Genomic DNA, 22,148 nt, shown 5'->3' with positions numbered 1-22,148 from the left:
ATCTTCCCAAAAATATCATGTCCCAAAATATTATTTTACTAAAATATTGTTTTTCCAAAAATATTATATTGTCATCAATACCATATTTCCCAAAAAATATTATTTTCCAAGAATAGTTTTTTGAATGAGTTTTTTCTTCTCAAAAATATTATTTTTAAATTTTTTTTATAAAGTAAAAATATATTATTAAAATTGATTATTTTGAAAATATAAAATATTAGCTAATAATTGTTTGTAATTTAGTTAAAGGAAAAAGATGTTGCATACAAAAAATTACAAGTATTACCAAATAATTGCAACTACAAGTTATAAAATTTAAAAAGGAGAAAGTTTTGAAATAGACCCTTTTCAAAACTTAAATAGCAAAAATCAACCAAAAATTATTTAAAGTAGTGAAATTTACCACTTTTCAACCACGTCAGCATGAGCGACTGAAGAGTGGTCAATTTAGCAAAATATGATTTTTGAAAAACACGAGACTACTGGTCTTTGTGTTTACTACTTAGAAGTTAATTATGATCTCAAAACACAGGCTAGGAAACACTGGACTAAACACAAGTCGAGAAATATGGTACTAACAGTCCCGTGTTTGTTTTACGAAGAGCAAATAGTAAAATCCTAATCTACATTTTTCAAGAAATTAAAGATGATCAGCTAAACATAACCAAATTTCAAGTAAAATCAAAAGGGAAACACAAAATATCTAATTAAATCCAATCAATCCTAGACCAATCAAACCCAAAATCAATCAGATACAATCTCATATCTTAGTCCAGTCCCTCCTCATGCATCTCATTCAACGGCAACGACGTCGGCCCATCGGAGCTAAAAAGATAACTTCTCATCTATTCTGGTAGCACTGATACATTGGCGGTAGCATCAAAATCACTAGAAAAAGACATGTTGAGGGTGGTCACGTAGAGGAGGGGTCGCATGTGATGCCGAAGGAGCAGGGGTGGGGGAGAGTGGGTCCCAAGCAAAGGGTGGTGGACAATGAAGGGACGAGGGTGGATTTGAGAGAGATGAAGTTTTGTAAGTTAAGGATGAGGACGAAGAGAGGATGAGGGAGAAGAGGGTAGAGACAAGGTAGGGGTTCATGTGGACAATAATTAGTGAAAACTAATTTTATGAGACTGATAGTCCCATGTTTTTCATAAACTGTATTTTGCAAAATCGACCAATTTTAGTCAGTCATGTTGACATGGCTGAAAAGTGGTCAATTTGTCTAATTAAAAAACTTTTGGTCGGTTTTGCTAATTAAATTTCAAATAAGTGTCTATGTCAAAAACTCTCCATTTAAACATCGAACAAAATAGTTGCAACTACAGTTGCATGCAAGTGTCAGTTGCATTACAACTACAGTTGCAACTAACAAACACCCCCTAAGTGAGCATGACATAGCATAAAGATGTACATACACAACAATTGGATTTCTTCTTGCAACCCTCTCTAACAACCCACTAAAACATAACAAATCCAATGACAAAGCATGTAATGTGTCTTTGGAGATATCACTACAATATATCTATGTAAACCGTACAATTGAAAATAATGTGAATAATAGTGAAAATGATTTTTACTGTGATAAATATCATTTATTGATGTTTGAGTAGGCTATGAATGATTTGAGATCAATTCAATGTATATATGTGAGTGTAGGAGAGAATCATGCACAAACATGCACGAAACCAGTAATCTGATAAAGCCTCGGATCAGTCGACTGATGTCAATACATCAGTCGACCGACGGTTATCAGTCGACTGATGACATGCATCAACCGACTGATGGGCTGATTTCCAGATTCCTAATGGGTTTCGGGTTGGGCTGTTTGAGTTTGGATTTGTGTGTGTATACACACACGCGCGCGCACACACATGTTTTAAACCTTTTTCTTCATCTTTTCACGTGAGTCGACAGCAGTCACCTTCCTCCTCAAACCCTAACCCTAATTTGTGAGGTTTGGGAGAGTTTTTGAGGTGTTCATCAAGAGGAATGCGGGATTTTGCGACTTTGGTGAAGAGGGATCTTGCACGCACGTGTTCAGGAGTTTAACACGACGTTTGAGGCAAGATCATCTTCTTCCAAAACTTTCTCTGTAGTTAATTCATGATTTAATATGTTCAATTGATGAATCTCATGTTAATGTTTAACCCAATGTTTTGAAATCTTAGTTTATGATGTTAATCTTTAAACAAATATGAAAAAACTGTAGTTTTGGTGGCTGTTTATATTAGTTTGACGATCATGATCATTAGGGTTGTTTTATTTTCATTTTTAACTTGTTAATCATGCTCTAATCACGTTTAAACCCTAGTTTTACAATTTATTGAATTTTCTTGTTAATTAAAGATGTCTAAACCCTAGGTTTATGATATCTAAGTGATGTGGACAAGTTTAAACAAATTTATCTCTGTTCGAAAATTAGGAATTATTATGTTTAAATTTCATGTTGAGAAAATATGCCTTTAATTGAAATTTTTTGGTTAATTAATATATTAAACCCTAGATTTACGAATCTATGTGTTTTATCTTGTTTAAACAAACCTCTACCTGTTGATAAGTGTTCATGAGTTCTAAATCAGTTTTAATTACAAAAGAACCAAGTTTTGATGGCAAACAGATCAAAACCCAAACCTGTCAACTTTCGGTCGGATCAGTCGATTGATGTTACCATCGGTCGACTAATGGCAATCATCAGTCGACTGATGAGCTCGTGTGTGCACTATTTCTGTGAATGACCCGATCACTCGACTAAAGCTTCTACCGGTCGACTAATCAGGTCTAAATTTGTGATGTTGGTTCCTTGCACGTGGGGTTCGAGACGTATGATGATGGGCATACACGTATAGTATTGTAGTACACACACGGATATCCCGAAGAGGATTATTATAGGTATTATCTCTATCACACTTGAGATATGAGTTATTTGTTACAAAGTACACATATTGTCATACATGGATATCGTTAATGAGCACCGCTCAGTACTGTTTAGGATAATGTGCCGATATATCATTAGTGCAGGTCATTGAGTCGGGTATTAGGTCACCTAATCTGGCAGTCCGTCCCGCACAGAGATGCGACGAGGCTTGTGATTCGTATTCCTAGGATATTTATTTTAGTAGTCTGTTCCGTACGTTGATTCGATAAGACTAATGAGCCGTATACATATTTAGAATACCAATTTGGTAGTCCGTCCCGCATGATAATACGATGAATTATTTATTTTGTAAGGATTTGCATTGTGGTAATTGTCTGATAGCCGGAGTCTTTGGTGGACGCCAATTATGGATATGACTCATCGCTGAGTCATATATGACTGAGGTACTTTATCTCTGTGAGTATGCAGCATTATATGTTGTCATTTATATTATCTCCCAAGGGACTGAAGGGAGATATGTTTGGTCTGATATTATGATGATTTTACTTGTATTATTTTTCTTTATTCTTAGTTAGGAATTAATAATTAGTGATTCACAATTTGAGACATGATATATACATGAGGGTTTCCTTGTTCGGATTATTTCGCTCGACGTATCAGTCTTGTGTTGTGAGTTTCTAATTATTAATTCTATTTAGATTGTTTATTTTTAGTTCGATATTGATATTTAGTTATCTACAATTTGAGACATAAGGTATATACATGAGGATTTCCTTGTTTGAATTATTTCGCTCGACGTACTATGTCTCGTGTTGTAGGTTTCTAAATATTAATTTTATTTAGATACATGGTAAATGATCTAGATAGATTATGCTTAATAGATAGAGTCTCCATCACATTTAGTAGCTCTTCCCCAATGGACGAATGAAGATGATCTTGCTGTAACGCTCTGACGCTCTTGTTTTTCTTTTTATTTTCTAATTTTTTTTAGGCAGCAGCTCAGAGTTTCAGAGAGATGTAGGATAACGGACTTCCAACATACTACATAGTCGCTGTCACATATATTTTTATTAGATGAGAGTCCACCGTAGTTGATATTTATCTCCAGACATTTAGAGTTTTGTTTTTCATCTTGTAAAGGTTGTGTGCCTTAGTTTATTTTCAGTTGATTTATAGAGATACTTCATATTTATTTCAGACTTCAGTTGTATTCAGCTTATTCAGTTGAGACATGATTATATTTATTAGATATCCCTTTCTACATCATGTCTAATGGATTTATTTCTCTTATTTTGCATGTTTTGTATCTACACTTCTTATTTGATTCCACTAGAGATATTATTGTGATGGTGAAACATGTTATTGCACAGTGTGGGTGTATGACAGGTTTGATATCTCTGGATTCATCTTGGACTATAGTCATGTGTGAAAACAAGGGTGCCACAATCTACCTAAAGAAAATATCAAATAAGATAAAATTGCAGAGGGTAGACATAGAGGCTAAAAGATGGCTAGTTTAACAATAGGCCAAATTCCTAATAACTAAACGATTTTTAGGAATCTAGTAATCAAATAGAGAGCTGACAAGTTAAAAGGATGTTGCGCCTTGACAATGAGCAATAGCGATTCTCAGTTAGCGTCATTACATGATTTGCGTGACCTGAAGTGTTAGCTAATATATCATATAATCTACGCAAAAGAGACTTGAAGACGTTCCTCTCTCCTTTTTTGTTGTGTGCCTGCATGAAATTTGATGCTTGCATGGTTTACAAGGTTCATAAGTTTTCCCCTTTTCCTTGGAAGAAGATACCACTGATTATCTTAAATGAGGAACTCCAATGATTGTCCAACTTTCACCTATTATTTATCTTCAAGAGAAATAACAGTTGTGCTCTGAAGAATTATAGCAATGAACTCCTCTTTGCGACTCCTCCATTAACCAAACCAAGCACACTGTTTAGCATTTATATTTGTCTTTGGACTGGAATTAAGACTATGATATTATTTCTTCAAATAAAATTATAAGGAAAAATTTACCGGTCTCAAGGAAAGCGTGAGAGATCACTGCCCTAAAGACACATATGCTGATCTCATGTTAACAACCTACAAGATGTTCTTTAGCGGTACGATCCCCTCTCTACCGGATAACTTATGTGCACCACAGAAGGGAATTGACCTCTTCGTGTACGTGCCCAATAATACTAGAAGAAGAATTTGAGGAAGAAAGAGAAGGAAAGGATAAGTAACTGCTAATTTTCAATTCTATACGTTATCTCGATAGAGGATTGCTTTTATCAGAGAACAGAAGATGATAGAAAGTGAGAAATTGTACCCTCACATAACTCCCACATTCCTCTTAAGGCAGAACATCCTAACTAAGACTTTGATATTTGTAGTCAACAATGCCCTCACAAAGAAAATATCAAAACAAAACAAAATAAAACAAAAGAACAAAGATAAAACAAGATAGAAATATGCATGGACATGAGTTATATGCATTCAGTGCATATAGCTTCTGGCCTTGAATCTACACTCATTAACATTCTGATGCATTCTGAATTTTACATCAAGTTATAAAAGTTTGGTCAATACTCTCATGGAAGTGCTATGCATGTTGATGACCTCTTTGTAGGTGAAAAACTAGAGTAATGATGATTATGGGAAATTTACTTTTCTTACAACACTATTGTCTTTTTGCAGCAACTATGGGTGGACAATGTACCTACTTGTGGATGGGATAGTTAGCATCATATGCACACATTCATAATTAAGCATAAATACTTCAGACCTTCAATGTGTTACCTGATTTTGTGTTGTTTTTATCAGGAAATTATAATCTTCAAACACAAGCAACATGTAGGTGCTGTAAGTCTTCATTCATTTCTAAACAAGAGAATACTATGACAAAATTTAGAATATTATCACATTATAATAATATATCAGTGTATTTCAAAAGCACTGTGTCCTCATAACTAATAAAATAAATAAAATACAGGATAAGTGATGTTAAAGGTTAAATCATGATGGTTATAGGAATGAGGGTTAAGACTTAAGAGTATATGATCACAACATGGTGCTAGACTAAAAGTGATTTGGCTTCATCACATACCATGATGAAATAATAATTAAAACATTATCAAACTCTCCTTAAGATCAACCACGTTCAATTTCTTATAAAGCTGATGAAGAATAGAATCTTATCAAACATCAATAGTCCGGAAGCCTAGACTCCAACAATTATAAGCATGTGGTACTGAAACTTTCTCTCAACTGATTACTTTTTTTAAATCAACTAAAAATGTTGAGGACTGCTGTTTGAAGTGTAGTACTAGCATGAGCAGATGCATATTCCAACAAAAACAAAGAATATGATTATATTACAAGTTCATGTGACACTATACCTTGGCAGCATCTTCAGGGTTGTTCTTTACAGGTGCATATGCAAGCCAAGCATCCATGACCTAGTTAAGAAACGACACATCATTATCTTGATATTAAAGAAAGAAAAAAATTAAAAGAGGTTAACAAAACATAAAGGAAGAACTAATCAAAAGTAACAACTGAATATTTCACGAAGACTGGCCAACAGTCTACAATCAGCCATGAATTTTAACAGTTCCCACAACTATTTTGTGAATACTATGAATAACTGTATACTACTATGAACCTTCCTACTTTCAGATAACTTTCCAGTCGTGCTAGCAGTCTAGCAGATGATGTAAAATGACATATTTTCCCTCCAACTTTATCCTATTATACCCTCCTTCATGAGCTGGGAATAATTTTATTTCCCTGACAAGTGCATTACCATCTGCTTTGTCTTCTCTTCCTCCACTCCCGTCCCTCCTGTTCTGCACTCAAGACTCTTACCCTTTGCTTTTTTGCCATATTCCTCCTTAAAATAATGAAACAGTGATCAATAATGAACCTTAGAATGATCTTCAAGACTTCAAAAAGATACACCTGTGAGTGTATGGACCACATACCTTACACTACCATGAACCGTGGAGTAACATATATACAAGCACACATTTGTGTATGTACGGATCTGACAAATATATACATAAGAAAACAAGAAAACATGACTACAATGGCGGATCCATGGGGGCTTACCCTGAGATTTACTGATAAGTGGAAGAGAGGCACTTCACATACCCAATTGTTTACATGTGCGCTCCATGAGACTTGGATAAGCATGTTGCCAAAAGAGAATCCCCATCTGAATTTTTTTAGTTAATAAACTCTTTACTTTTAGTTGTTTCCATTTTGCTCTCATAAATGCATCAACAATTAGCAACAAACTTGGTTAATCGTTTAGTGGCTACATCCGCATATGCGATATGGCTCGACTATTAACTACCGCTAATAAGGAAATAATAAGAGTTTAAGTGTCACATTTTCATTGCTTTTCCGCTACCATGTCAGTTGGTTTCAGCTTAGAGTATACACCCATTCATGTTTATCAAACTTCTGTGGCGTATTATTTTTTGTCTAAAAAAACCAGGACACTATTGGTCCACGCCAGTATGTCACCCACTCTACCCTTCCCCAACCCCAGCCCCAGCCCCCAAAAGATACTTCCCCTGGCAACTCACGGCTGCATGTTACCTCCCCCATCCCCAACACAAAACCCTAAGCCACTTAAAAGCAGCAAAAGGATAAGGACATGCTTCAGAAGAAAAGAAACCATCCTTCCAGTACTTGCCAGCTTTTACAAATTTAATTCTCAAACAGACCGTAACCGTATAATGCAAACCCATGCACAAAGCAGATGAGGCAAGAAACGGTCTATGGTTAATAAATAAAAAAGAAAAAAAGAAAAAAGAAATGGTATATGGTTACAAACCAATTAATATATTTTTTTAATATGCCCTCAAAAAATCATGTTTATTTTGATAAAAAACCAACAAATACTTTTCATTTGATATACCACACAAAAGACCAAACAACATAAAATGACTGGAATACCCACAGAAATGACTTTAAGATAACAATGGAGTGGAATAGAAAGGAAAAGTCCTTCAGTTATTTTGTTATAGTTGGACAACCTAAACATGTTAAAAGGGTTGCTATCAAAAAAAGCTGAATTTTGGGGATATGTCAGTGTTAACGATAAGCAATATGTGAATGACTTTTACTTACCGTAAAGCCAACCCTCGCTGATGAAGGCAGTGTTTTTGGATAATCTTGCATCATACACTCCAATCGAGTTGATGATTTAAATGATGTCTTGGTAGAATCCTTGTATCTGAAAGAAACAAAGAACATTAAAGTTAATATTATGCAAAAACATGAAAAGTATCTAGGTGCACAAACTTGCTAAATTTATACAACTATAGCTATTAAATAAGTATGGCTGTTATTACTTGCTTTACGAACATATGTTAGCATGCAGCCTGCACATATATACAAATAATAATACCACCATCAACAACAACAAACAATATATTAAAGTGCATGGGAGTATGTTCTCTCTCTGTTCTTTGGCTTAAATTGTTCCTTAGAAATTAAGGGATGATTTATAACTAATGTGTTCATTTTTCCGAAGTAGCATTTTATTTTCAGGTAGTCAGTAAGTCAGTTTACAATAATCCTAGGTATAATACAAATGCCCGCCCTGACTTCTCAATTTACTCTCCTCAGAATTTGTCACCAACTCCAGGAACAACTTAGTCATCAAACTTGTATCAAACTGTGAAACTTGTTGGTGATGCAGGAGCAAACAAAGAGTCGAAGACCAATGTTCACTTTCAGGTTTTCTGGACTGCATGAATGACATTGATTGTCTCAGTCATAACTTTTCCTAGGAGACTCCAATTGACTCTCCGTTCGAAGCGTTAGAAAGATCAATTTTGTATTCTAATAAATTTGGTTGTGCATGAATTGGAGTTCTCTGGATAAAACTATCTGCAGCATGCTAAGAGGCGGTCAGTCTGGACTGCATAGACTGCTAGTTTTCTAGGATAATGTCTTTTAGTATTTTAATATCATTTAACTATCATCCAGAATTCTGAAATTCTAATGCTTCAAGGGCTGTTTCAAGCCTATATATATGCTAGTGTTCTAATGATATGGTAGTGTGTTGAGTTTAATTGTAGTTGAGCCTCATGCTTACTGTTTGCTCTAGATTTCATGGGTGAATTCCATTGAATGTGAGTATTTATATGTATCTCCAAGGAGGGGTCCCTGGAGTGGTAGTTGCCATATTTCACTAGAGTGGTGAATCTGTATCCCTAGAGTGGTAGGCTAACCCAAATTATCATCATTTCTTCTAAGATTGCATGTCTGTATCATCAGAGTAATCGACATTTTATCACCATTTCCTCATATTTTCCTTTTATCCATCTCGCATGTACCATCCCGGTATCAATTGGGATTTAACTTAGCACTATAACACACATCGTTTTGAGCATGAAAATATCAAATGAAGAAGAAACTCAAGGTAGATGGTTCCATGTTAAAGTCAAGGTACATGATTCCATGTTATTACTGCATCACATTTTTTTTCAATTTAACAGGTTAAATGAGTGTACCATACAACCATTCTTCTTCAAAGTTTTACTAAATTTGCATTCCACATATTGCGTTTTTTATTCTGCTAATTCAAAATCACTTAAATTCAAGAGTTTCTATCTTTTTACATTAGAAACAATTCTTTCCTAGTCCCACCAACCAATACTATTCAATATTGTGTCTTTAATAAATGATTTACACCATGGAACTTTGTCATGAATATGCCTAGTGAGTTTGCAAAAGAGGGAGAGGATTAAAGCTAATTATTGATGTAGACTAATGGTAATATGAAAGTGTTGCTTATATTTAATTACGCTAATATCTACTACATATTTGTTTCTTTCTAAATCTACATATTATCTACCTTGGCACTCTATCATAGGGTTTTTCTAGATCAATAAAAATCATATATAAATTCTTACTCTTCTCCCTGTATCGCTACATCAATTGTCATAATATATAAATAGGTTCCTTAAATGACTTCCCTGAATAAAACCAAACTGGTTCTTAGATACAATTGTCTGTTTTGTTAGCCTTTGCTCAATGAGTCTCCTAAAGTTTCACACAATAACTCATAAGCTTGATCGTGGTAGTTTGAACAGCATTGTATAACTTCTTTATTTTTATCTATCTATATGTGTTAATTATCTGAGCATCAGGCATTTTCTTAGTATTCAAAATCTTATCGTAGAGTTTAGTCAAATCATCCTAAGCTCATATCTCCAATACATTTCCAATAGTCATTTATAAAATCGCCTATTGTTTAACTATACATGTATGTATATACACATGTACATCTATATGTTTATATGTATATGTATACTAACACATACATCATACACGTATAATGGTGTAGCCAGGAAATAAGGGGGCTCAAAAGATTTTGTTTGTAGAGATTGGCACTTCTATATAATTTTCAACATATAAATATTTTATTATTATTCCAAAAGTTTTTGTTTGTAGAGATTTGATACAGCCAAATGCAAATACTTAAAATTTATACCAATAAGAAATACTAAATAATTTTCAAATCTACTCCTCTTAATTTATATATAATTCTAATGCATGCAAATGCACATAAGATGAAAATTTATACAGAATTCTTAATTTGTGAGTATAATCATGTGATTGAAACATGAGTAATTTCTTGATTTTATATTGTTGTAAATCTCTCTCTACAAGGGAAGTTTATGGTATGTGATATTCATTATCAAATTTTTAAAAAGAAATCAATAGCAAAATTACCTTTTAGTCTTCAATAGGAAGACATATTTATATGTAATATTTCAATTGCTTTTAATTTATAATAGGTTTAAAAGAAAATTATTTGCTCATTTTTTGTTGTTTTACAATTTTGATTTCATAAGGATGTATATGTAATATGATAGGGGAGAAAAGAGAATGATAGTGAGAGAGAAAAGGACAAAAAATGTTGAAGTAAAGTAAAATGACAGAACCAAGAGAGAAATAGGACGCATGAGACCCACAGGTATATAATGTAAACTGAATTTGTTAGATTAGCCTCCTGCACTAAAACAGTTGAAAGGAAAAATGTCTACACCCTTCGTATTCACATTGCCCTTAATATGCTTCTAAAGAGTGGTATAAATATTAAGTATGTCTCATACTCTGCTTTTGTAATTTCATCAAGGGGGTCCATGACCCCTACATAGCATTGCCCTTGCACACACATATAGAGAGAAAGTGAGAACTCATCTCCTCCTCAAATAGTTGAAATCGATTCCCCATTGAATCTAATGATAGGTAATTCAAACAAAAATTCACTCTATTAATGTTTTATATGCATCAGCTAAATTATCTAGGTCTAAATTAAGCACATCATAGTTTTCTACCTAGTATTAAAAGGCCCCATTTTGACCGCTTAAGTGGTTCGCAAGGCAGAAGTGGTGCCTCACTACTCCACTTTCGTCAAAACCAACCAAAGAAAGTGAACTTGGTGCTTTTCGCTTGAAAACGCGGCAGAAAGCTTGTACAAGCATTGTTAAGAGCTAAAATATATATAACGGCGCTTTTATCAAATACGGATTTATTGCACCAACCCAAACCTATACCTAACCCATTTTCTTATGTTAAATCCTATGCTTCTCTCTCTTCTCCGCTTCTACAACCCGAGATGAAAATAAAGCCTAACCCTAAATCCTGCTCCATCTACCTCATTCACTGCCGCTGAACAACTATGTCGCCTGTGGCCACTAAATCCGCGTCCGATCCGTCTTTAAATCCTTCTCCAGCAAGCTTCCTCTTCACTATCACCATCACAAACATCACCTTATCTTGAGCTCTTCATCGAAGCTTACCATTATTATCTCCAGTCGAAGCCCATTCACCTTTTCCAATTGAAGCCACTTCCTCTTCCCAATCCCCTCCTCCGACATATTGATACATATTTAAACTGGACCCTTTTTTTAACGGTTTTGTCGCTATAGACCCAAAAAGCCTGAGCAGTGCCTACCATTTCGCTTCGCTTTCTGCTTTCCTCAACCATGTTTCTACCATGCATCAACAAGATAAAAACAGATGGCCAATATACAGAAGCCCTATTTTGGTTTCTTAACGATTGGTACGGGTACAAAATACAGATAGGACACAACACATTTATGCAACAATAATAGTAATGACAATAACAACAAATCTTTTATCCAAAAATTTTGAGGTCAGAGGACTAATACAAATAATATTAAAAAACTCCTGGATATAGTTACGTCAATGGAGATTGAAATAATAAAATTGTATTCACATGTGAGTTTACGCCTTGTTTATGAATCTGGAAAACTATAATAGTTAAATAAATATTAGAACTCAGATATTTCAAGTTTTATTACAATAATAATTACCTAAAAATAGTAATTTAAATATTATAATACGTTTTCAAGTTATATACATCAATAATTAAAATAAAGTTTTATACTTAACCACATTTGAAAAACAAATGAGATTAAGGGCCAATTTTTCATGTATAAAAATCTTTAACTTCCTAATCTTCGACACATGTTTTGAATATGTTAAAAGAAGTATCGTCCACCAACCCCAAAAAAAACGAAAAGAAAATCCAATATGTTTGGAACTACTGACACCAACCAGATAAGTCAAGCAACTTAATTATAATATACCAATTGCCAACGATTTTGAGAAAACTATCCATACAATATTATCGCCTTTATATAGTACTAATCCCTTGTTACATGTTGATAAAAGCCCTCGATATTGTACCATCCAATTAAAAGATGAGTACAAAGGGAAAAATATTAGGATTAACCTTAGAGCGGCTAATCTTGAAGACATAAAAGAGTTTAAAATGCAAACAGCTAAGCTATTCAAACTCAAATTGATTGAAGAAACTAAATCAAACCATTCTTCCCCAGCCTTTATAGTAAGAAACTATGCGGAGCAAGAAAGAGGGAAGGCTAGGATGGTCAATAACTATAACAAAGTTAATGAAGCCACCTAATTTGATGGGTTATTCATCCCAAACAGTAAATTGTTACTACACATAATTTGAGATGCAAAATAATTTAGTAAATTTGATGCAAAATCCGGATTTTGGCAAGTCAAAATGAAGGATGAATGAAGTAAAAGGCTAACAAAAACTTAGTTGTCCTAACAGAGGACATTATGAATAAAATGTTATGTCATTTGGCTTCACAAATGCTCCTTAAATATTCCAGAAATGGATGAATAGCATTTTTTGGGCATCTCGTCTTTGTTGTTGTCTACATAGACGACGTTCTAGTGTTCTAAAAAATAAAAGAACACAAAGAACACTTGATAGCAATAACTCAGCTATTGCTCAATCATGAAGTGATTCTATCCCCTTAAAAAGGTTACCTTAATGAAAGTAGTTATCGAAATTTTATGGATAAGAATTAAATGTGGTTATGTTGAATTATAAGATCATACCATTACAATGATCAAAGGCTCAAAGAATTATTAAGCTATAAAAGATCTACAAAGTGTTTTAGGCTTCCTTAATTATGGGAAAAGGTATATACCTAACCTCTTTGAGAAAATCTCCACTTCAGAATAAACTTACTGAAGGCCAGAAAAAAATACAAAACATAAATAAGAATGGCATAACCCGATGGGATACTGATAAAATCAAGATAACCGTCAATGATGAACAATTAAAAGAAATTATCAACGTAAAAAATGAAATCACAAAACAAAAAATTCTTTATCGACCACAATCTAGAGATACATCAGTAATTTAAACTAATGCTTCAGATGCACACTGAACTGAAATCTTATTTGCAATTCTTCCAAACCATCTGTGTTCTAAATTGGTATTAGAGTCTGGTTCAAGGGCAAAAACAAACCACTTAGATCCTGAAATATGTGCATATTGCACTGGAAACTTTAAAAAGAAAAACTATACTACTTATGACAAATAATTATTAGTTATTAAAAATATTATTAATTCTTTAAAAATATATTTACTATCATCTGAATCATTATTGAAACAAATAATCAAGCCGTAGCATAATTCCTCAAAAAGAAAATATGTTCTTCAATTGAGAAACAAAAAGAAAATATGTTCTTCAATTGAGAAAAATATGTGAAGAATAAGATGGTCCATGAAATTAGAAAACTATATTTATGCCGTTCGATATATTTTTGGATTCACTAATATTAGGGCTGATTTCCTTTCTAGGCATGGCTGGCTTCTCACTTCTCAGGTGGGAAAAAGCCTATAAAGGCAAAACATATCTTCCACTTTAGACAGAAGTGAAGGAAACATGTAATGATGAAATATGCCCAACACCTCAAATAGCTAATGTTATTAATAAACATCTTGAACTTCCTGATAAGGAAGAAGACATTGAGATAATAGCCAAATTCGTCACTTCTCCAAAGCAAATGAGTACTGGCTTACTTTTTGGTGATGAACTTTCAAAAAGAAAATATACTCATCAATTAGCTGAATATATCCAAATAATTACTATATCTGACAATATTTATGAACGTCATTATTGTGTTAGGTGCAAGAAACATTCAACATAACAACATTGAGACTAAGGAGGCAACCAACGAAGAGTTTGTTACCATAAAAGGTAAAAATAAACGATAAACTAAAGAAAAAACTCAACGGAATAAGAAGCTCAATGTTCCATAGGCTCATTGGGAAAAACCTCTTCAATTCAAAGACATAGTAATCAAAAACTGGTATAATACCAGTTTACCAGATGAAGATTACACGGCAATTAATATCTTATAGAAGAAACTCTAAGAAATGAGAGTTTTCACTCTAGATACTAATGCTCATCTTTTAGCATTAGAAAAATTATCAAAGAAAAGAATCGATAGATTCAAAAGCTAGAAAAAGGATACCAAAAATACAGAGGTAATGTTGAAAACCTCATCAGTCAATCATCCTTAACTACATCAAAGGCAATGAAGACCCAAAAAGAACAAATGAAAAATGCTTTGGGATCTAGCTCAAGGGATTTAAGAACAATCCTTGAAGAAATCGAAATCAATGATTTGACAGTGACCACAATTAAAGCTTTAGTCGAACTTATTCATTATTTTTAAGTTTGATATATCAAAATATCATACTCAAAGAAGATTGAAAGAAATGTTCGACAACTACTAGAGGAACAAGATTGATGATCAGGCAATGCTCTCTTTCTTCGAGAAGCTCAAAGATGATAGGATAATCCCCATTTATCCCCTTATTCAAAGCTTCTCAAGTCATACTAAATCAATATAATAGACCCTGGATATCAGCCAGCTTTGTGCTCATATCCTCCCACAGAGAACATATTCAAAAAGTGCTAGTTCATAAATTGTATATTGATAAAACTATATCCAAAAATTATAAATCCTTCATTCCTGAAATTTGAGTCAAGCACTTGCAGAGACAGAAAAATTTTAAAGATTCTTTGAGTTCATCATTGATCCATATGGGAAAATGAAATCTATTTAAATTTTATCCATCTTATCAGATTTTTATTCTAAACCTTTTAATAGGAGAACCCCTCTTCCAACATATTCCTTTTAATGAAAAAAGAATATAGCACTGAAGAAGAAGAAAAAGGGCAACAATCGAGTTCTATTTTCTCCTAAAATTGACCTTTAGAGAAAGAGATCTGCTTGAATAATTTGCAGAAAATATGATCTTAGGACTCACTGGCCAAAAAGCCAAAGAGCAGTATGAAATCATTTTAAGCACAGGTTCTAATACTTGCCCAGTATGATCTTTTGATAAAAAACTGCTCCAGAAACTGATTAGAAGGTGGGCTTAAGAACTACCTCAACTCTAGTGCCGAAGGCAATGACGACATAGAGCACCGAGAAAAAGAAGACAGTTGTCCTCTCAAATCTTCAAAAATGGAAGACACGTGCACTATTTTACAAAAAAATGTGCCCATGCTTTTCAAAAAGCAAGATGTCACGATGTCATTACTTTTCAAAAGCAAGATGCCCCACTATCCAAGTGTCCTCTCCTACTTTTAATTGTGCAATAAGTAGAGACGTTTGAAGTCCGGGAGAAAACTATATAAAGGATGCAGAATTTTATCTAGAGTTCATAAATTATTAGAAATTAGAGATAAGTGTTGGGAAATAAGTTTCCAAAGAGAACTGTAAAACAATAAAAAGCATGTAAAGAGAGTGAACTATTGAGAGGTTGCGCTTTGGTATCAAAGCCTCGTCAGATCTAGAGTCTTATATTGTAATTTAAATCTCTATTAATTTTCTATTCAATTTTTTTCTCCAATCTCTATCTTCATTATGTAGTTTTTCTTACTATTATATCTGTATTTGTTTGTTAATTAAGTTATGTCTAGAGGTAGGAAACGAACTAGGTTGTGCTCTCTTTATGAAGCAGTGTGCTAGGATGGCGATAAACCTTATGTGTTGTTGGTTTCGATTCCTAAGTTCGTATAGAAAGGCATGTATAGAAAGACACGCCCCGACAGTGTGTTCAGCTTGAAAGAAAAGGGTCAAACCCTTGATTAATAAATAAAGAGATAAAAGTGTTAGTAAGAATTAAACTATATAAAAGGAGATAGATAAAGGAGGAAGATATTATATAACCCTATCTATACTTGAGCAGGAAACGTGCACGATTACTACCGAACCTAAGAGTTACAAGCACTAACTTCATCTTCACTCTACAGAGTCACCATCTAACTAAGACTTAGCATCAATGCTAAATTCGGTAATAGCATCAGTGCTAAATTTGGTAAAAGACTTCTAATATCCAATAGAGGATATCAATATGGATATCTTAAATCTTCAAAAACAAATTGAAGAAATAAAATCCCTAAATACAAGAGTTATTCGAGGGAAAATCAAAATTCAAAAACACAATACTGAAGTTTTTGCTCATATGTAGCATTGATCAAATCATTTATATGTGATGATGAAAACAAAAGGTCTTACAGATATCTTTCAACTTGAAACCTATAATCCTTCAAATAAGATAGTATTAAGACAACAAATGCAAACCTTAACGCAACAAGTACAAGATCTACAAACAAAATTTACAGCTTTGCAGCAAGCAAATCAACTTCTTGATAATAATATTATTATTATAAATTAATATTTACATGAAGATGAGTTTTCGTCTGAAATTAGTGTATTTGACGACTCCTTAGTCATTAATACAATGCAACATTGAGAATCATCAGTCACAAGCTCATCTCCTAACCCACCTAATGATCAATCTTCTCCACCTCCACCGTGTAATCCTAATATTTGATTTGCTGAAAACATTTCCCCTCTTTTATTTCTGAAATGGCAAGACCTGCCTCAGCTGCACCTTTCTCCTTGTGAAAGCGTGGTGATTTACTTACCCGTATGCGGACAAAATCCAAGTATATGTATGAAGTCGATATACATAGTTCTGTTATCATGGGAGGACTTTATTTTAATATAGACAATATTCCCATTAGGGAAAGTAAACTATGCTAATAGAAGGACCTAACATATAATTGGGTTAACTCATTTCTACAAATGGAATAACCCCGAGTTCATAGAATATATAACATCATTGTTGACAGTATTATGGCCACCAATTGGATGAAATTATTATAAATTAATAAAGGACAAAATAAAGAAAGATTAAAAATTATGACACCAGAAGAGGCTTTAGCTGCTTTAATGAACCAACTTCATAAAGATCTTTGTGGTTAAGCCTTTCATAAAACTGACCCTGATAAAGGAAACTCATACAAATGAAATTTTGTCAGATTTCAGATTTGCTTTATAGAAGAGTTTATAATTGACTATTTTAAATTAGTCTATCGACAAGCAACAAATAGACTGGCGAACAGAACAAATTTTCAAAAAACTACCCAAGCCTTGGGATACTCTTTTCGAGGACACATAGCTACACAAAATTCTTGAAAATCATAGATCTAGTAGAGCTATCAACTCTTGTATTAAGAACTAGAACAATATTGTCAGTTATCTCAAGCCTTTAAGCAAACGAAAAGGCAACTTAAAGATAGTAAGGTCGAGAAATCTTGTTGTCACATGATACAAGGATATCCTATAGATTATGGTTGTACACAACCCTCTTGAAGAAAAAAAGGCTACAAAAAGAAATTTCAATAACCACATAAATTTAGAAAGCGAATATTTTCTCAATTGAAAAATTCACAAATGGGGAAATTTCATGTGAAAAAAATCAAAATTCACTGTTAAACCTCGAATTTCGAAGAAAAAATGCAAACGTTTCATATGCCAAGAAGTTGGCCACTATGCAAATGAATGTTCTAAAAACACATAAGTGAAATAATTATAGTCGAGGACATATGTGAATATGGATTGGACCGTATAGACGTAAACCAATTCCAATTAGATTCTGAAAATTCATATTATGAACTAACATCGGAATCAGACATAGAAAGTGAACAGGATTATAAACACCCTAAATTTTCCATGGTGAATAAAATAGCATATCAGATGAAGATATAGAACCTTCTCGGTTTCAGACCCTTCTCGGTTTCAGACAAAGATTTAGAAAGGCTAAAGCTACTCAATCTTAAAACCTCATAAAAACAATGTTTATAAGAATATCAGCATTTTCAATACCAAATTTCTCAATGAACATTATTATATTTTTGATCATGTCGATTGAAACATCAAACAACATAGGGAAGAAATTTTTATAAGCATTCCACTCCTAAATCAAAGAAAAATAAGTAAATTAAATGAAAAATATAAAGATAAGAAATATCTTCATCTTGGACTTATACGAGTCAAGATTACTGAGCAGTTCTAGTCTCCAGCATTAATACACCTATTATAGTACTCTGCATGGATGAAAGAATTATCTCCAATCCATTAGACGCCTTAATAGAAGGATGTAAATCCAAATTAGAAAACAGAATTCTAGGAATCAACATTCACAAGGATTACTCTATTGCTCTTAGTGACCATCACATATTTGATGGGGTAGAAATAAGTATCAATCTCAAAGGAATTGAGATGAAACCAAGTAATTGAGTGCTCAGAATACAATGGGAATCTATAATAGCACTAAGCCAAACATCTGCCTTTAGCAAAAAAAACTAGAGTAATAATTAGTCATTTTGAGGTACAATAGGAAAGATAATAGAACCATGTACTGTAAGTTTAAATGATCTTTAAATTGATCCTAATCTAGAAATCAATTTAAGTTATTTGAGAAACGTTTAGGTGCTTTTTTCCATACCCTCGCCTGTTAAAGGAAGGTAAGAAAATGGATTATAGCTCGTTTTAGTGGCATCTTCTTCCCGTTCTCGACAGCCTATTGATTGGTATGGTAACAAGGTTCACATACTTTTCCTCACATAGTACCATACATCAAAGTGTATGCGATCTGTCCCGCTGGCATAAAGGCGCGGATCCATCTTTATAGGCTTCTAGGAGCGAAAGAGCTTGTTTCTAGTAATACAATCAGAACTACAAACATAAACCATGTAAATCCTAGAAAAAGTCTCTCCCTTCGGAAAAACGATGGATCTAGTTCATCTTCTAAAGAGACTAAAGAAATCTTGAATCCACTGGGAAGTATTCAAGTCCCTGTGGAAAAATCAAGATGTCTAGTTATGACTCTGGGAACATCATGAAAGAGTTCTATGCCCACGCTCTAAGTGTGGATAAAAAAACAAGTCAACTAGTTTATAAATATTACAGTTGTTTATTCAGAATACAAGCATTTTACGCTCCGTACACTAATGGATACTGAAGCCAATATAAACATTATTAAAGGAGATTTTGTCCCTTCACAATATAGAAGACAATGCAAAATTTCTGAAATAATTACGTCCTTTAATGCTAGGGCAACAACAATGATTGAAAAAGGTTAAAAACCTCCCTTTAGTTTTTGAAACAATAGATATGAAGTGAATTACCTTAACGATTTTTGCATATATCATGGAAAGTGATCATTGGAAGATATTATTATTAGGAATAATAACATAAATCGTTGGTTTCCTATTATCATTGATAAATATGTTATCAATTTTAAATTTCTCCTTGATCAGAAGAAATTCCCTATTGTGAAAATTTTGTTTATGCTTCGCATTGGCAAAGGATTTACCCTTCTACATGCAGCATAGCGTGGTGAGATATTAACACCACCAACACCAACCAAAGAAGTCAACTAACTTAATTACAATATATCAGTTGTCAATGATTTTGAAAAATCTATTCATACAATATTAAAACCTTTATATAGTAATAATCAATTGTTACATTTTGATAAAAGTCCTAGATACTACACCATCAAATTAAAAGATGAGTATAAAGGAAAAATATTAGGATTAACCCTATAGCAGCTAACCTTGAAGACTGAAAGGAGTTTGAAACCCAAATAGCTGAGCTGTTGAAACTCAAATTGATTCAAAAAGCTGAATCAAACCATTCTTCACCAACCTTCAGGTAAGAAACCATGTTGAGAAAAAAGAGGTTCAGTAGGATGGTCACTAATCAAGTTGATGGGTTCTTCCCCAACCTTCAGGTATAATACCATGTTGATGGGTTCCTCATTCGATGAATATGTGATATAGATAAATCTTCTTAACCAAGTGTCATTGCAACCTAAGTATATAGGTAAGTGTAAGATGCTCTGTACTACCTGTCCAAGCATGGGTAAATCAGGAGCATGGAGCACGGAAATAACAATGCTAATAGTCCACCAAATTAATGCTACATCATACACATCAATTCCAAGGAAAAAAAAGTAGAAACTAAAAGTACATCTAACATGAAGATAACGGTGAAGAAGGATTACTTAGGGTTCACAAATTCTGCAATCGCGCCTTTGGTTTTATTTAACTCTTCAATGTATTGTCCGAGTTCCAAAATTAACTGCCAAAAATAATCAAATGGAACATAATCACGGTCTGACCAATCTACAATGTTACAATGTATATGAAAAGTTTGACAAATTATAATAAAAGTTCACTAGAGTAATTTATTTTTATGTCAACAGGAATCCCTAATAAATTAGTTGTAGAAGTCATTCTACATTCAAATGCCAATGCAAACAAAACTAGTGTGAAGACCTTCAATAGAATTTTGGTCTTATACCATGTTATATTTGCTTTAGTAAACTTTCATGCTGAAAGCCAGTGATAAAATATGCTCTTCGAAGCCTGTGATAACTGCACATAAAGTTTTTTTATTAGGCAAAACTACTGTGGAGGTCACTTATGTATTGAGCAGATATCACTTAGGTCCTTTAAAGTTTGGAAATCATGATTAGGGCCCCTGACATTAGCTCTGTCATCAGCCTAGGTTCTTTTTTGCAAAATTCCATTTAATCTTGTTGACGTTGCAGTGACATGACATTTCACTGCCATGTCAGCAAAAAAATAGTGAGATTCCAAGTTCAATACAAACTTGTAATGTCACTAAGTTTTTGTTAATGTGGCAGTGGTGGAAGGATAAACTTGGACTTTCACTAACTGTTTGCTGACATGGCAGGGCCACGTCACGCCACGCTAGCAAGATTTAACAAAACTTTGTAAATGAAACCAGGCTGATGATGGAGATAACGTTAAGGACCCCCATTGATGACTTCCAAACATTAAGGACCCAAATGATATTCGGCAAACACATCAGAGATCTCCACTAAACTTCTGTTTTTTTATTACCGTGATTAAGATAAGATCGAAAGGATGTTTTTGTGCAAGGACGCATCAAGCATGGTCTAATTATGAGAAAAATGTGAAGCTAAATTTTTATTCTTGCCATGCTGTATGCAGCATTACTGTTTAGGATTAAATTAAACTGTCAATCTTGGCTGAACTGGATTCAATATGAGGATACTATGCTATGTTACAAATTACAAACCATTTCAGTAGAAAAAATAACAATGTTTACCCTAAGCATGTAATCCTACAATGCTCTTATTTACAAGCCGTATAGCCCTCAGTTTTCTCTCCCGGAGTAGCTAGGAGGCAAATAGTATCACAAGACAGGTGGCAGCAACATGATGTCACAATTTTGCATGATCCAAATGGAGATGATAATGGCTGTAAATGGTGGACTTATTGGTGATAATGACAGAGGTTTTCTTTCTTTAAAAGTGTGTGATAGGTAAATGTGGGAATAATTTGTGGAAGTGGAACCTGAATCCCACTGATGGATTAATATTTCCTCATTACATAGGATTTTTCTGGACACAATTTTGTAACATCCTCTGCTAGTATCAATTCTATTGTTCATGGAAGTGTTAATATCCCAGTACACAGATGACAGATCCTAGCCTGTCATTTTATTGGACTTGCAATATCCTGCC

General features: G+C 33.6%; 1 protein-coding gene across 2 annotated transcripts in view; it reads right to left on the bottom strand.

The window, feature by feature from the left end:
* LOC109850719 (UDP-sugar pyrophosphorylase) overlaps positions 1-22,148 on the bottom strand; it is a 57,033-nt gene that overhangs the window by 8,059 nt on the left and 26,826 nt on the right. Inside the window, exons 12-15 of one of the 2 annotated variants that reach the window (XM_020420786.1) lie at positions 20,637-20,713; positions 8,021-8,126; positions 6,687-6,773; positions 6,280-6,339 (exon numbers count right to left, since the gene is read on the bottom strand). In XM_020420786.1, the coding sequence (XP_020276375.1) occupies positions 6,280-6,339; positions 6,687-6,773; positions 8,021-8,126; positions 20,637-20,713 (330 nt within the window). The remainder of the gene's footprint in view (positions 1-6,279; positions 6,340-6,686; positions 6,774-8,020; positions 8,127-20,636; positions 20,714-22,148) is intronic. The other variant, XM_020420793.1, reaches the window with a different exon arrangement.

This window comes from Asparagus officinalis, chromosome 1 (assembly GCF_001876935.1).
Source record: "Asparagus officinalis chromosome 1, Aspof.V1, whole genome shotgun sequence".
Taxonomy (NCBI): domain Eukaryota; kingdom Viridiplantae; phylum Streptophyta; class Magnoliopsida; order Asparagales; family Asparagaceae; genus Asparagus; species Asparagus officinalis.
The sequence above is the reverse complement of the archived record's forward strand: the minus strand, read 5'-3'. Positions and strand labels throughout refer to the sequence as shown.